Genomic DNA, 14,962 nt, shown 5'->3' with positions numbered 1-14,962 from the left:
ATCCTGAATTTCTGCCGTCGTTTGATTTTTTTCAAAAGAAAATAAGACTTATGTGAAATGAAGTTCCGATGGGCTGGATTGGGAAGGAGAGTCTGTCCAGAAGTAAACTGGGGTGTTTTTTTTTTAGTATAGACTGGGAGAGACAAAGTAATGTTTGGTAGGTGTGTATTGAACCTCTGTATGTGTGTGTTGTGTGTGTTGTGTGTGTGTAGTGGCAGCTGCAGCTGGTGGGAGTGGTGAGCATTACTGGGAGTGGTTCATTATGAAGCTTTCTACACTGCCTTTCAGAGGTTTTTACTTGTGCATTATTCTCAGGGAGCACTGTGCCAGTAGCAGCTTCAGAGCTCTTCAGCGCTTTTAAGCTGTGACCGTTGGCTGGAAGATAGAACTCCTGTTAGTAACCCCTGGCTTGAAATTCTACAAGGACTGTTTTTTTAAAATATATATAAGCCCAGCTTGGCTGTGCGTGTGTGAGTGAAGTAGATATGGACGGATTGAAAGTACTATTTTAAAGAGTTAACAGAGAGGAGAGAAAAAAAAAGCTTGGACCCTCCTCCGTCTTCTTCAAGGGACCCAGTTGCTGTTCCAGTCTTTATCAGCACCCCAGATCAGAATCTGCTTTGGGTAAGGCTGGAAAGCATCAGCTTATCAGTGCTGGTCGCGTGGCTTCTTTGTGTACAACAGCTGCTCTTGAAGCATGGACAAATACTGAAGCTCAGCACTGGGCAGGTCACCACAGACCCAAGGAACACAGGAAATACATGTACCTCTCTTACCTTTTTCTAAACGAGATTTAAACCACTTTATACACAATCCCCAGGGTTACTTCTGTGCATTACTTATCCTCAATTAAGTTAGCACTAAGTGGATGTAAAAAAAGAGAAACCCATAATACTCAAAAGTGGTTCATTACCAAGGGTTGCTCTATTTAAAAAAAAACACACCATGGATGTACGTTTTTATCCAGCTGCTGCTGGCAACACTATTCCTGGAGATCCTTCCAACCTGGACCTTTCCCAATGCTTGGGCTACTACAGCTACAACAAGGTGAAAACATTTCTTTATCTTCATTGTGCCATTTGTTACTCTTCATACTCTGTAAGGAAAAGGCTGATTGAATTATCTAGTATTAAATTATTGCCAGTGTATGCGCTGACTGTTTATGTTTTATTTATTGGGAGTGACTCTGGCATTTTTTTTTGCTTTTATGATTTTAAATGCATTATCTGCCATCAGGAACTAACTGCAAGTGGCCTAATCATTATTCGCCTTTTCAGATTTTTGAAATCAATAGAAACACTGATGGGATTGGCAGCATAATCAGTGAGCCAGAAAACTGATTGCTAACCATCTTTTGAAGAATAGGCCATATTTGGACTCATAGAGATTACAGGAGTGTTGTTTGCAATATGTTGTCCTGTCATCTGTGAATGCACACTGAACAGTGCCAGAACATTTATTTTGATGTGCATTATTTATTTGAAGATCCAAACTAAAATTAAACCATTCACTCTTGAATATTTTTATTAGCTGTGTCATTTTGACTGTGATCACTCACTGAACAAAATCTTAAAACAAATTGTGATCTGAATTCTCATTGAATGTTAATTTGCACTATTTACTTCAAATCCTAACCAGAATCATTGGGAATAAAACTTTTTACCCCCAAAACTGCTGACTCCACGACAGTTTATGTAAATAACAATACCAGTGAGTTTTGCAGATTCAAGCAGTATAAAAAACGTTTTATCAACTACAAATTTAAAACTCTGCTACACGACCATTTGAAATGATCTGATGTGCTATAGAATGTACTATATCATTGTGCTGGTAACATGCTCTCCTTGTCTCGATGCTGCTCCTGTATTTGACTTTATTACTTGTTTACTGGATGCTTGAGTAACACATTGCTCAATCATTTACTGCTGTAGGCTTAAGGGACATCACGCCTAATTATTGACTAATTACTGTGAGAAAGTTTTGTTTTTCTCTCTGTCTCTTCCTGCTTTCATGCATGCCATGGCAGCATTATCTCCTGATTTTCTTGCACTGTGTATCAGAAGAGTAAACCTTTTGTACTGTCAAAGCAAGTATTGTTTCAAGTTACTCACATAGCAGACACAAAGCTGTTCCCGTAATCAATATAACAAGTTCCTTTTTTCATATCGTCAACACAGCACTGTTGATCTTTGTAGTTGTTGATAACTACATCATCAATACTAATGGTTAGCATTTAGTTTAGTAAAGAGTATGGTGGACTCCTATAGAGTTTGGCAAATCAAAGATGCTTTTATTATGCCAAAGATGTTCTTCTGTGCCCTACTGTAGATCTGTTGTGATCTGGCAGAACCACTTCATTGTGTTATTTAGCATACAGTTGTGACCCTGCTGAGGAAAAGCTTGCTCATAGTGCCAACCTCATTAGAAAGCTGGTTAATGTGTGCATGCTACTCCCAGTTTTAATTGTCTTTAATTATGAGTTCATGAATCTTTTTTCTTCTGGAGTGTAAACTTTTGAGGGTACCTACAATAACTTTCTGAATATTGTGCATTATTGATTTCCCTTGAGTTTCAAGTGGCAAAACTTTGTCAAAAGTGCTATATGGTGACACGTGAAAAGGCAATGATGTGCAAAATAGTTAATCTGATTCTAAAGTTTCTTTTTGAATAACTTTTTAAAACTGCAGTACTAATAATTCTCCATTAAAGCAGTTGAATAACTTCATAAAGAGATGAGTATTGGATATTATTGAACCAATTTTGAGACTCCAACACTTTTTTTCATCTTTTAGTACATTCCCAATGTGTCACACAGTATCTGATCTGAACAGTGGCAGCTTACCTCACATGATCTTTTGGGGATCATTATTTGAAACGGGTTAATGATACATTTTTCTAATACATGGGAAAGATCTATTTCCCAAGGTTACTGTATTTTAAACACATTTCTAAAATTAGTTTAGAAATTTGTCATAGTCTAAAAAACATTGCTATTTTTGCAAACGGTTCTACAGTTTGATTTTGTTTTGGATTGCTCAACAATGCTTATACCTATAAATAGAAGATGACTGGCAACTAAAATCAGAGTTGTTTTAAGATATTTGGCTTCAGATTTTTAGGTTTCAAAAGATCTTTATTTTCACTGGAAATGCTCGAGTAAAGCTGAAGCTACTGCCAAAGTTATGGAAACTCTCTTCTTATAACTGGAACTTTTAGCATGTTAGAGACTGTTCCTCTTTGGTACAAGTCAGCTAAGTTCTCCAGTTATTACCTCCAAAACATCACTATGATATCCCCAGTGCTTAAAGGTAAAAACCGCTGTCATGAAGTTGATTTGTTTATGCTGACAGGCGGTGGGCCAGCACACTCTCTCTAGCCCAAAGCAATGATTTGTTGAACATGACTCAGCTGTTCAATGCCTCTTACTTATACGTGCAAAAACATTTCACACAGTAAATGAATTCACCAAAAGATATTAACCGGAATCTTCCAGCTGTGGTTTTGAGAGTTTTAAGAAATGCTTGTAGGAAGGATTAATACAGGAGAAAAAGCAGTATAGCAGTAGTGAATGGAAGTCTGTTTTGGTACAGAACATAAAAGTTATATTGTGAATAGTTACGTGTTATGCAAATAGTTATGCAAATAACTTTTCAAATGGTTATGTGTTTTAGATTTGAAATTCAAAGTATGTTCTGATAATTAATTGATTCACGTGATTCAAATTTCAGATCCTCTGCACAGACTGAGGTTCAATTTGAATGCACTGCTCCTTCAAGAAAATAATGGAGTCTTGGCAATGAGATCAGTTGTTTGTTCTGTGCAAGGGACCATGGCATTTTGGTAGTTGAATGTTTCTGTCTTTCAGAAATCGGCAACAAAGGAGTAGATTTTGGCTTTTATCTTGCATTTCAAAATTTGCAGATGTCACAAAACTTGGAAAATATTGAGAGACTTCAAGAAGACATTGACAGGCCGATGGAATGGGAAGGCACATGACAGATGCAATTTATTACAGAATTACAAAATAAAGGACTTTTGCAATTCTGGTAGGAAGAACTTGGGAGACAATATAAAGTAAAGGGTACAGTTCTAAAGGGGGTGAAGGAGCAAAGAGACCCGGGCACTAATGTTTACAAATTGTTGAAGGTGGCAGGAAAGGTTGAGAAAGTGGTTATAAAGACATATGAGATCCTGGGCCTCTATAGATACAGGCATAAGTGTGCAAAAGCAAGGAGGTTATAATATGCTTCAAAACACTGGTTTGGCAGCAACTGTAGTCTTATGTCTGATTGTGGGCATTATACTTTAAGAAAAGTCTGAAGGCCAGAGAGAGGGTGCAGAACAAATATGAGAATGGTTTCAGGGATAGAGACCTCTGTTACATACATAGATTGGAGAAGCTCAGGCTGTTCTTCTTTGAGAAGACAGAGGAAATTTCATAATGGTGTTCAAAAACACAAAAGGTCCAGACAGAGTAGATAAGAGGAAATGGTTTATGTTGGCGAAGAGTTGAGAACTGAAGATTTGAGAACCTGATTTAAGGTAGTGTGGTTATATTCTGGTATGCACTGCCTGAGAGGGTGGGGGAAGCAGATTCAGTCATGGCTTTTGAGAGGGAATTGGATAAGCACCTGGAGGAAAAAGATTTGCCAGGCTACAAGGAACGCATAAGAGAGAGAGGGGCTAGCCAAATTTCTGTTGCAGAAAACTGCAATGGGAAAATGGGCTCCTTCTGTGCTGTAACCGTTCTACTATCATTCATTGCTACCAAACAATTCAAATGATTCACTTGGTGGCCCAGTAAGTTTGTATTCAAGATGGATCAGTAAGGTGTGTGTCGGTGACTTCCATTCATGTTCGTTTCCCAGGCCTTTATGGAAAGATTAGTGATCCTCTGCAAAGGTATATAAATGGAACTGAGTTATAAATCAGCCACAATATAATTGAGTAGTAAAACTGTCTGGAGGGGCTGGATGGTCCATGCTTGTTCCAAGACCAGGTCCAATCCTGTGTGATTTTTGAGGAGGAGGCTAGGTGGAGTCAAAATTCTTCAATCACGTGAATCTCCCTAGTTTGCTTGCTAAAGTCTGCTGGGATGAGAATTGAATCCAAATTACATGTGTATTGCTCAGAGAAAAAATACAATCCTAACTATGATGGTTAATTAATTTCTGTAAGCTTGCAGAACTTTTTCACAGCTGTAATGTTACACGACTGTTTGTATTGTGGCATTTAAAGATCCCTTGAAAACCAGTTTACAAGAGGAAGAGTTTGAAGGACAGTTTGCAGACTGGCATCAAAACTGAAATAATCATTCTTAATCAATGAAAGGATGGATTACAAAGCAATGAATAATGATGGATGAGTTGAGACTCTGTCCCCAGGTTTTTGTCACTGTGCTCATACAGTATAAATAAGTTTATGTGCATTAGAAACTGAGACAACCTGCTTTGTTATTTCACAAGAAGCAACTGAATGAATTCAGAGACTAGTGTCTGGCAGCTGTGTTGAGTTAATCATCCAACTAGTCATTAAGTACCTTCAGGGAAAGGATTTTGTTAATATCTCTAGGTATAATAATTCTGATTTAATTTAATCAGTGCAGTTTAATTTGACATCAGAGGGCACACTAAATCATAAATGCTGACAGGATTGAACACAGTTTAACATTCCTGTTTACCATCACTTCATATTCCATTATTTCCTTGCTCTGAATTTATTTTTTTCACCAGTGGAGAAATTCTTAATTTCTTTAAAAATAATCCTATGAGTATCACATTTTTAATGTTGCGGGCCTCAGTAAATTAAAATCTGTTCCAACAAATTTGGCTCTGGCAGCGATTTGCTTAAAAATGTTTTTAAATAACTCTGAACATTTAGTTGCAGTGAGGGAATATTTAAATATTGTATGCATTAAATATGACTCCAGAGAAATGGAGCTGGGGTTTAACACAAACTCTGTGGAAACTGTCAAGACAAAAATCTGCTGTGCAGCGGTAGAAGATTGCTTTACACTATTTGTAAGGACTGTGCTTGTAGTGCAAAGTGCTTCAGATGTTATGATTTATTGTAGAAACGTTACGAAGCTATTGAGCAAAATGAATGTAGTAAATAAGTAGAATTGTAATGAAAAGCCACTTCACTTTAATTTGGTCCAAGACTGCCTTTATCTGCATAAAATAACAATATCCAGTCCTACTTGGATTCTGCATTCATAGAATGAATTAAAATGTTGTATTTTCACAGTTTGCTATTTAACCAGCATCAGGTAATCAGCATCGTCTTGCAGCCACTTTCTGTGCTGCATATTTAAACAAAGAGCAAAGTGCTCAGCTGTTTCCGAGGGACGGTGCTGGAAAAACACAAGTGATTTATGTGCTCGCAATCTTTTTAGTGTGTATTGATTTGCCTGTTCCAATTCATAAACTGCCTATATCAACTCAGTCCTGAAAATTACTTCAGAAAATCTTATTCAGGATTGGTAATATAAAAGTTGAGGAAAAACAAGAGCAAAATTGTATTGTGAGGCAGGGAACATGTTCTCCAATATTGGCTTTCTCGTTTTCTGAAGAAGCTTTAAGTGAGAAAGGTTCTGCACGTAGAATTCTTGAGATTGCCCAATCTGATAAAATTGTATTTCCCTTCTTTCACTCATTCCATATTATATCCACGCATTCTGCTTGGTTCCCAAGTTAGGATTAAATACATTTGAGTTTGTTCCATCCACCCCCTCTTCTTTCAGCAAAGTTAAATGCAACAGTGATGTGTTCCTGGATGGGTGGAATCAATTCTATTTCAGGACAGGTGGATAAATGAGGAACAAAGGTCAGCAGTTAGAATAATCTGATGCTTTTTTTAACGTTATAATATTGCAATATAGCTGGTGCGAAGTTGCAAACAATATTGGTGAAAAGAAGATGTAAAAGAAAGAAGCTTGTAACTTTACTGCCAAAGTGCTACTTTTAAACTTGTTTGTGTTGCTTATGTGCAAGTTACACAAACCAGTGACATCTTGTACATATTTCAGATGTAAAGTATGTGTTTTGCCCTGCCTGAAACCTAAAGTTGTTCAGCCCACTTTTAGCACTTTCCAAGTGTACTAGTACTGCTTCTTTGAGTACCCTTTTGTTGAACGTGAAATCCAAAACGTTTTGGAACAATTTGCTGTGTTGCTTTATACGATGAAATACTTACACTTGTAACATTTTAAATAACTATTTTAGCCAGTGGAAAAAAAGAGCTGAAAGTCCAAAAGGATAAGGGGCCCCATCTTTGGAAAGTTTATAATAAATGTTCACGTTTCCCAAATTATGGAGGGGGAAGGGCTGATAGCAGTTTGATTTCTTTGTGCTGGCCCCTGGCATACCTTTTGGTAACCTTGGTAACAAAAGAGTTTGCAAGAGAATGATTTATCACAGCATGGTACTGTATTTGAAACCACATATGCGTAAGTGGTTTAAAATGGTATTTTTCTGCATCAGTTTCTCCACTGTGGATACTGAAATGATTTTAATTATAAGCTAGTATGGAACAGTAGTAATAAAAGTATCTGACCCCGGTGTAATCTACCTCAGTGCTGGCTGTCAATGATAATGTTTACGATACTGTGTATAATTTAGGCATTAGTGGACCAAAGCAATTTCGGTAGTTGCCAATTACTTAGAATTCTTTATTCTAAAGTTCAATTGGTGTTGCCAGCTGTTCCAGCATTTTGATCAATAATTGTACACTTGTTTAATTTTAATCATGAGTGCTTCCAGCAGTTGTGTAGCTACAGAAAAGGCAATTTGTTTTCGACAGAATATGACTAAGACTTGTTTGACCAGTAATTTAAAAAAAGCTTATCCCTACAAGCCTGCACTTTTTTGAAACTTGGACCTGAGTTTGGGACAACAAACATTTTTTTTTACTGAAATCTTTAATGGATCCCAACATGGTTAAAAAGAGAAGGTGCATGAAGCCCCATTGAAACTACAACTGCAAGCTCACTTACCTTGAAAACCTGCTCGGGTAAACGTGTTGACATGAACTGGGTCATTATTTTAATCTTAGTTGTGGGAATAACTTTCAGCTCTAGTTGCTGTGCTGTTGTGCATCAGGGGTTTTGCGAACGGCTGGTTTAACTGGCTTGATATGATCTCCCCTCAATTCTTGCCACAAAGGAACTTGTAGCATGTGCAATTAACTGGCAACACCTCCCCACACAAGAACTGAGTCCGGGCAGAGGGCGAGATGGTGGTGTAAACAGGGTTGAAATTGGTGTTGGAGTGCAGAAGAGAGACTGTTTTAAAAACTATTAAGCACTATTTGTCGGGAATTGCAATTAAATTGTGGGAAATGATTACATACATCTGATACGCAGTCATTCATCCCAGTTGCATTTCAGAGCAAAGGTGATGATTTTAACATCACCTGCACAGTCAGAAACTGACTGGATCAGGTCTGACACTGGTTTGATTTTACTCCTCACGGACAGTGAAATGAACTGGGTGTGACCCTATCCCTCCTGTTTTATCCCAGGTAATGTTAGGTTAAAATTACCCCCCAAGATTTTAGTTTGCTCATCTCTGAGTGCTTTTAGATTGAATGGGGAAGTTTAAATTGGGCTGGTATAAGTGGCAGGAAGAAAGGTAGAATAGTCTCTGACTTGAAATATTTGCTCCATTTCTCTCTTCACAAATGCTACTTAGCTTGCTGAGTATTTCCAGCATTTTCTATTTATATTTCAGAGTTCTAACTTTTGCAGTATTTTTGCATTTGCACAGTGCATATTATTCGGCTGGTAGTTTGATAATGCCCAGTACCTGAACTGAAGCTGCCAGGAATAACCCTGGGATATTGTGTACAATTCAGATTATCCTGATTCAAACTCAGTGTAGTCTCAATGGGGCCCACAATATGAACAGGGGCATTACTGGAATTCTGTCAAAGGCATTTCTACAGAATTAAGTGATTAATATGTTGTAAAGTGCATGGCACAATTGTCATATTATTGAAATGTCCTTACATTTATCTCTACGGTAAGTCTTGTTTGTCTTGTCAGAAGGCAAAAGACTGTGCTCCGCTGTTGCCACATGCTCTATTAGAAAAAACATTAAATGGGCAAAAGCTCTGAAGTACATTTAGATTGGTGTTGGCTGCTGTACTATGTTGTCAGTTAATTGAAAAAAACACCACTGCCTTCTATAGCGATGCTGAGCATAAATGGTTTGCTATCCAGAGTATAGAGCAGAACACAGCTTGTTTCTTTGTGATTGAAAGTGGTTCAAATCCTCCTAGGCGACTGGCATTGACTTTTAAAGCCCCGGACATATGGTACAGTAAATGATTTGTATTTACAGTACTGCCAGGCCTAGGTATCATGTTTCATAAAGGCAGTGTTTTGTAACAGTGCCCTGGTTTGTATTCCCAGTTCTCTTTTCATTGTGCCATGTCTCGGTATCCAACTATTCAGGCGGCCATTATCTTTTACAAATCATTGCATCTGTTATCTTCTCGGGTTACTATTGACAAAGGATTGCGCCTCAACCGCCTGCAGACCCAGTTACAACCTTACTCCTTCACTGTACACTGGCCGCCTGACTAAATATGGCAAAAAAAAATTTAATTAAATGCTTAATAATCGAAGATAACATGCAGTCTTTTTTTAAAAAAATAGTCACATGCGTTCGCAGACATGGTTCCATTTGCTGTAACCGGTGTCAATTTAATTAACGATTTAGATTTGATGTCTAGGAGTGGCGAAGAAACCTGACTGTCAAGTCTAACAAAGTCTTTGTGCTTTTGTGCGATTTTAATTTTCATTCCCATTTAGTTCTCGTTAACCTAGATTTAGCTTTCTGCACTGACGCACGGCTAGAAATCTGAAGACAATGCGGATTATGTTTTCTGAATTCTGAATGCTCCTGAGGAATGCCAAGAGTGGCTATTGTTGCACAATTGGAGACTTGTAGGCAGATGTCTTAAGGAGTAGTAAATAAACTTTAGTGTTGCCTGAACAATTTACCTTGCATTTACTGACCCTCAAAGGCAGCAACAACTTCTATCATTCACCTTTACTCCTTGAAAGGTTAAATTTGAATTTACTCTGTAGAACTTTATTCAACAATGTAAAACAATATAAATCATGCTCTCCTGCAGTATACAATGACCTTCCCAATTAATTGTCCCAAAGGACCTTTTGTCATCTGCTTATTTTAAAGAATATAATGATGTTTATAAAATATATTCTAAGCAGCTGGTTATCTTAATCTGTGTAAGAACTTTTAATGTTCTAACCTTCTAATAAAGGATGTTTTTACTTATAAGAGAAATATACTTAAGATTTTTGATATATGTAATTTAATATCAGTAAAGGCTGTTTATTATAAGCTTGGACGCATGGGTAACACATTCATATAACATTCCTCTATCTGATTTTTTAAAATAGAGGCATGAACATATTTAAAGTAACTTAATAAATGCTTAATTGTCTGTGTTGAAATAGCATCAAAAAGTGAAAGGAATCCATTATGCACTGGTCTATTAGAATTCCAAATAATCTACGAGCCTAAAGTGTATTATCCATTCCCTCATCATTTAAAAAATAATGTGAGAAAGTTCAACAGAAAAAGGTGCAAATTGCAGTACTTTGTTCACTTTATAATGGATTGAACAATCTAGAGAATTACATTTGCAGTCAGGCAAGTAATAGATATGCTATATCTTTTTCTTCATCACATATATCAAATTTACTGACCGTAATCAGTAAAATAAAAAGTGAGGTACCTAGAAATTTTTGTTCTGTAGGTGATCCTCAGATTTGATTTCTGAACAGCAATTCTGTTTCACATATTAACCAGGTGTTTGTTTCAAAGATACATTTCTCGTTGATTTCACCATATGGAAACAGATGAAAAATGACCTCCTCTTCCCTCCCCCCACCCTCCCTCACTCACCAGTGCAAATATTGTAATAAAGTCATCAATGCTGGCATTACATTTATGATGTTTGCAGTTTGTTTAAACTGAAAATAAATGTGTACTTGAAATAAGATACCATTTTTTTCAGCGAAGAAATAACATTGAGAGCCATGCTGGAATATCGAGATGCTTCGGGGTATCAGTCATGTCATCGCAATGATAAAAGGATTTAACATGAATGCAGATGATTGGCGACAACTGTTGGGATTAATAAGGATGGAGACAACAGTTTAAGTAAAGATGTTCCTACAAGATGCTTAAAATGCCAAACACGTTATGAACAGATTACAATTTATCTGATTACATATTACAAATTATCTCTGCAAATCCCTGAACTCCTTTCCAAACACACAAAACAAAGCTTTATGTAACCTCAGATGTACTCTGATTCGTCTGGAATACAACCTTTGCATGTGAGGAGAAAAAAACAATCAACAAATAGGATAGTCAGTTCTTGGTGAAATAAAAAAGCACAGTTACAATAGCCCTTGGTCAAATAAGGATGACTGAAGACTTTGTGGCTCTTTTGGCCTCTCCAGCAACAGAAACTGTTCTAAAGCTTTGTTTTACACATTTGCATTGTACACTGGGGAGGCGATGGCCTAGTGGTATTATCGCTCGACTTTTAATCCAGAAACTCAGCTAATGCTCTGAACATTATGAAGCTCAGGAACGACCTGTGGAAAATCTCCTTTGCTGTTGCAATGTAGTGGGTAGCCCCATGTTCCCAACCCAACATTATAACTGTAATTGGAAACTTGCTTAGTGGAGGATCATTTGGTTGGTGAGCTTTCATTTGATTTCAACTGGATTAATACTTGAGTTCAAAAGTTATAGGAGCAGAATTAGGCCATTCGGCCCATCGAGTCTGCCCCGCCATTCGTTCATGGTTGATATGCTCATCCCCATTTTCCTGCCTTCTCCCCATAATCTTTCAAACCATCACCAATTAAAAATCTGTCGAACTCCTCCTTAAATTTACCTGCTGTCCCAGCATCCATCGCACTTTAGGGTAGCGAATTCCACAGATTCACAACCCTTTGGGAAAAGAAGTTTCTCCTCAACTCTGTTTTAAAATTGCTTATCCTAAGACTATGACCTCTTGTCCCAGAATGCCCCACCAGCGGAAGCATCCACTCCATGTCTACTTTATCTATACCTTTTATCATCTTGTATACCTCAATTTGATCTCCCCTCATTCTTCTAAATTCCAGAGAGTATAGGCCTAAAATGTTCAATCTCTCTCCATACGACAAACCCCTCATCTCTGGAATCAATCTAGTGAACCTCCTCTGAACTGCCTCCAATGCCACTACATCTTTTCTCATATAAGGAGACCAAAACTGTGCACAATACTCCAGGTGCAACCTCACTTGAAAGAGAACATTTCTTTACCATGCACGCCCATAATGAGTCTGCTGGATGAGCAGCATATTGATTGCAAATTAGGCCAAGACCTAGATAAAGTCAGGTTCCGGCCTTCCCTGGCAATTACTGTGGAGTTTGTTTATCTCCTCCTACCCAATCACGGTCCACCATGTTAGATAGAGCATGGCTGTGGGATGTGTGCATCACTGGTTCGGCTAGTATTTATTGCCCATCCTTAATTGCCCTTGAGAGGATAATGGTGAGACAGATTTTTAATCAGTAAGGGAGTCAAGGGTTATGGGGATAAGGTGAGAAAGTCGAGTTGAAGATTAGCATATCAGATTAGTCATGACCTGATTGAATGGTAGGGCAGACTCAATGGGCTGAATGGCCTACTTTTGCGCCTTATGGTGAGCTGCCACCTTGAACCACTGTGGTCCATGTGATGTAGATACATCCACACTGCTTTTAGGGAGGGGGGTTCCAGGATTTTGACTTAGGAGCGGTGGTATATTTCCAAGTCAGAATGGTGTGTGACTTGGAGTGGAACCTCCAGGTGGTGGTGTTCCCATTTGTTTGCTGTCCTTGTCCTTCAAGATGCTGGCGGTCATGGGTTTGGAAGGTGCTGTCTAAGGAATCTTGGTGAGTTCCTGCAGTGCATTTTGTAGATGGAACACATTGCTGCCACTGAACATCATAGAATCATAGAATCATAGAAACCCTACAGTGCAGAAGGAGGCCATTCGGCCCATCGAGTCTGCACCGACCACAATCCCACCCAGGCCCCACCCACTAATCCCTTTTTTTTTACCCGCTAATTTACCCGCTAATCCCTCTAACCTACGCATCCCAGGACTCTAAGGGGCAATTTTTAACCTGGTCAATCAACCTAACCCGCACATCTTTGGACTGTGGGAGGAAACCGGAGCACCCGGAGGAAACCCACGCAGACACGAGGAGAATGTGCAAACTCCACACAGACAGTGACCCGAGCCGGGAATCGAACCCGGGACCCTGGAGCTATGAAGCAGCAGTGCTAACCACTGTGCTACCGTGCCGCCCTAGTGGTGGTGGAGGAGTGAATGTTTGTGGAAGGGGTGCCAATCAAGTGGGCTGCTTTGTCCTGGATGGTGTCAAGATTCTGGAGTGTTATTGGAACTGCAATCCAGTGGAGGTTATTCCATCGGACTCCTGACTTGTGCCATGTAGATTGTGGACAGGCTTTGGGGAGTCAGGAGGTGGGTTACTCGCTGCAGCATTCCCGGCCTCTGACCAGCTCTTGCCGTCACAGCATTTATATAGCTACTCTAGTTCAGTATCTCATCAATGGTAACCCCCAACACGATGTTAGTGGGGAATTTGGCAATGGTATTGACTTTGAATGTCAAGGGATGATGTTTAGATTGTCTGTAGTTGGAGTTGGTCATTGCCTGGGACTTGTGTGGTGCAAATGTTACTTGTCACTTCTCAACCCAAGCCTGGATAATGTCCAGGTCTTGCTGCATTTGGGCATGGACTGCTTCAATATCTGAGGAGTTGTGAATGGTGCTGAACATTGTGGAATCATCAGCAAACATCCCCACTTCTGACTTTATGATAGAAAAAAGGCCTTTGATGAAGCAGCTGAAGATAGTTGGGCCTGGGAAACTACCCTGAGGAACTTCTGCAGTGAATCCTGCAAACTGAGATGACTGATCTCCAACCACCACAACCATCTTCCTTTGTACTAGGTATGATTCCAACCAGCGGAGAGCTTTCCCTGGTTCCTATTGACTCCGTAAAAAGTCTCACAACACCAGGTTAAAGTCCAACAGGTTTATTTGGTATCAACCTATTGGACTTTAACCTGGTGTTGTGAGACTTCTTACTGTGCCCACCTCAGTCCAACACTGGCATCTCCATATCATGCCTATTGACTCCAGTTTTGCCAGGGCTCCTTGATGCCACACTCGGTTAAATGCTGCCTTGATGTCAAGGGCAGTCACTCTCCCCTCACTACCAGGCTATGTGCCACATACATAGCCAGAAATCTGCCAGGAGGGCATAATGCATAGAAAATGAAGGAATGCCAGCTTGCCCACAAGTACAAGTCGAACTCAACTGGGGATCTGGGTCACTGTTATGAACATCTTCTTTCCCCATTTTGTTTGGTGTCCTTTAATAAGAGAGGCCAGTTGGCATGACTGATAGACCTTCTCCAGAGAACCTTAGCACCCAAATGTCCAAGGAAATGTCCAATGTTAGAAATCGTGGTGCTGCTCCAGAAGATGCCTAAGATGTGCCCCTCATGGCATTGAAAAGTCCCCAATGGTATTACAATGAGGTGACCTTGCCTTGACCCCACACACTTTAGGTTCAATGCAGGAGGTCAGTGCTGTTCCTGGCACTTTAACTGAGATCAAAGGCCAGTGGACTTCCGCTGGATTTTCATTTCTTACCCTTCTAATGGGATAAGAACCTCCAATACTTTGTGCAGTTTGCTTGCGATGTTCCTCAAACCATGGCCATGACTTTAAAGGGCTCTTTATGGAACTGTACCTGGACAACAGCTTATTTAAAGTTTGTTGCCTAGTGGGCTATTGCATGATGAAAATTAAGAACTTTGACTTTATTTGAAGGGTGACAGAAATGAT

General features: G+C 39.2%; 1 protein-coding gene across 1 annotated transcript in view; it reads left to right on the top strand.

Moving 5' to 3' along the window:
* Positions 1-304: 304 nt before the first annotated feature.
* tox3 (TOX high mobility group box family member 3) overlaps positions 305-14,962 on the top strand; it is a 116,492-nt gene continuing 101,834 nt past the window's right edge. The window contains exon 1 of the mRNA XM_078210260.1: positions 305-1,047. Coding sequence (XP_078066386.1) covers positions 946-1,047 — 102 coding nt within the window. The 5' untranslated portion in view covers positions 305-945. The remainder of the gene's footprint in view (positions 1,048-14,962) is intronic.

This window comes from Mustelus asterias, chromosome 4 (assembly GCF_964213995.1).
Source record: "Mustelus asterias chromosome 4, sMusAst1.hap1.1, whole genome shotgun sequence".
Lineage (NCBI taxonomy): Eukaryota > Metazoa > Chordata > Chondrichthyes > Carcharhiniformes > Triakidae > Mustelus > Mustelus asterias.
The sequence above is the reverse complement of the archived record's forward strand: the minus strand, read 5'-3'. Positions and strand labels throughout refer to the sequence as shown.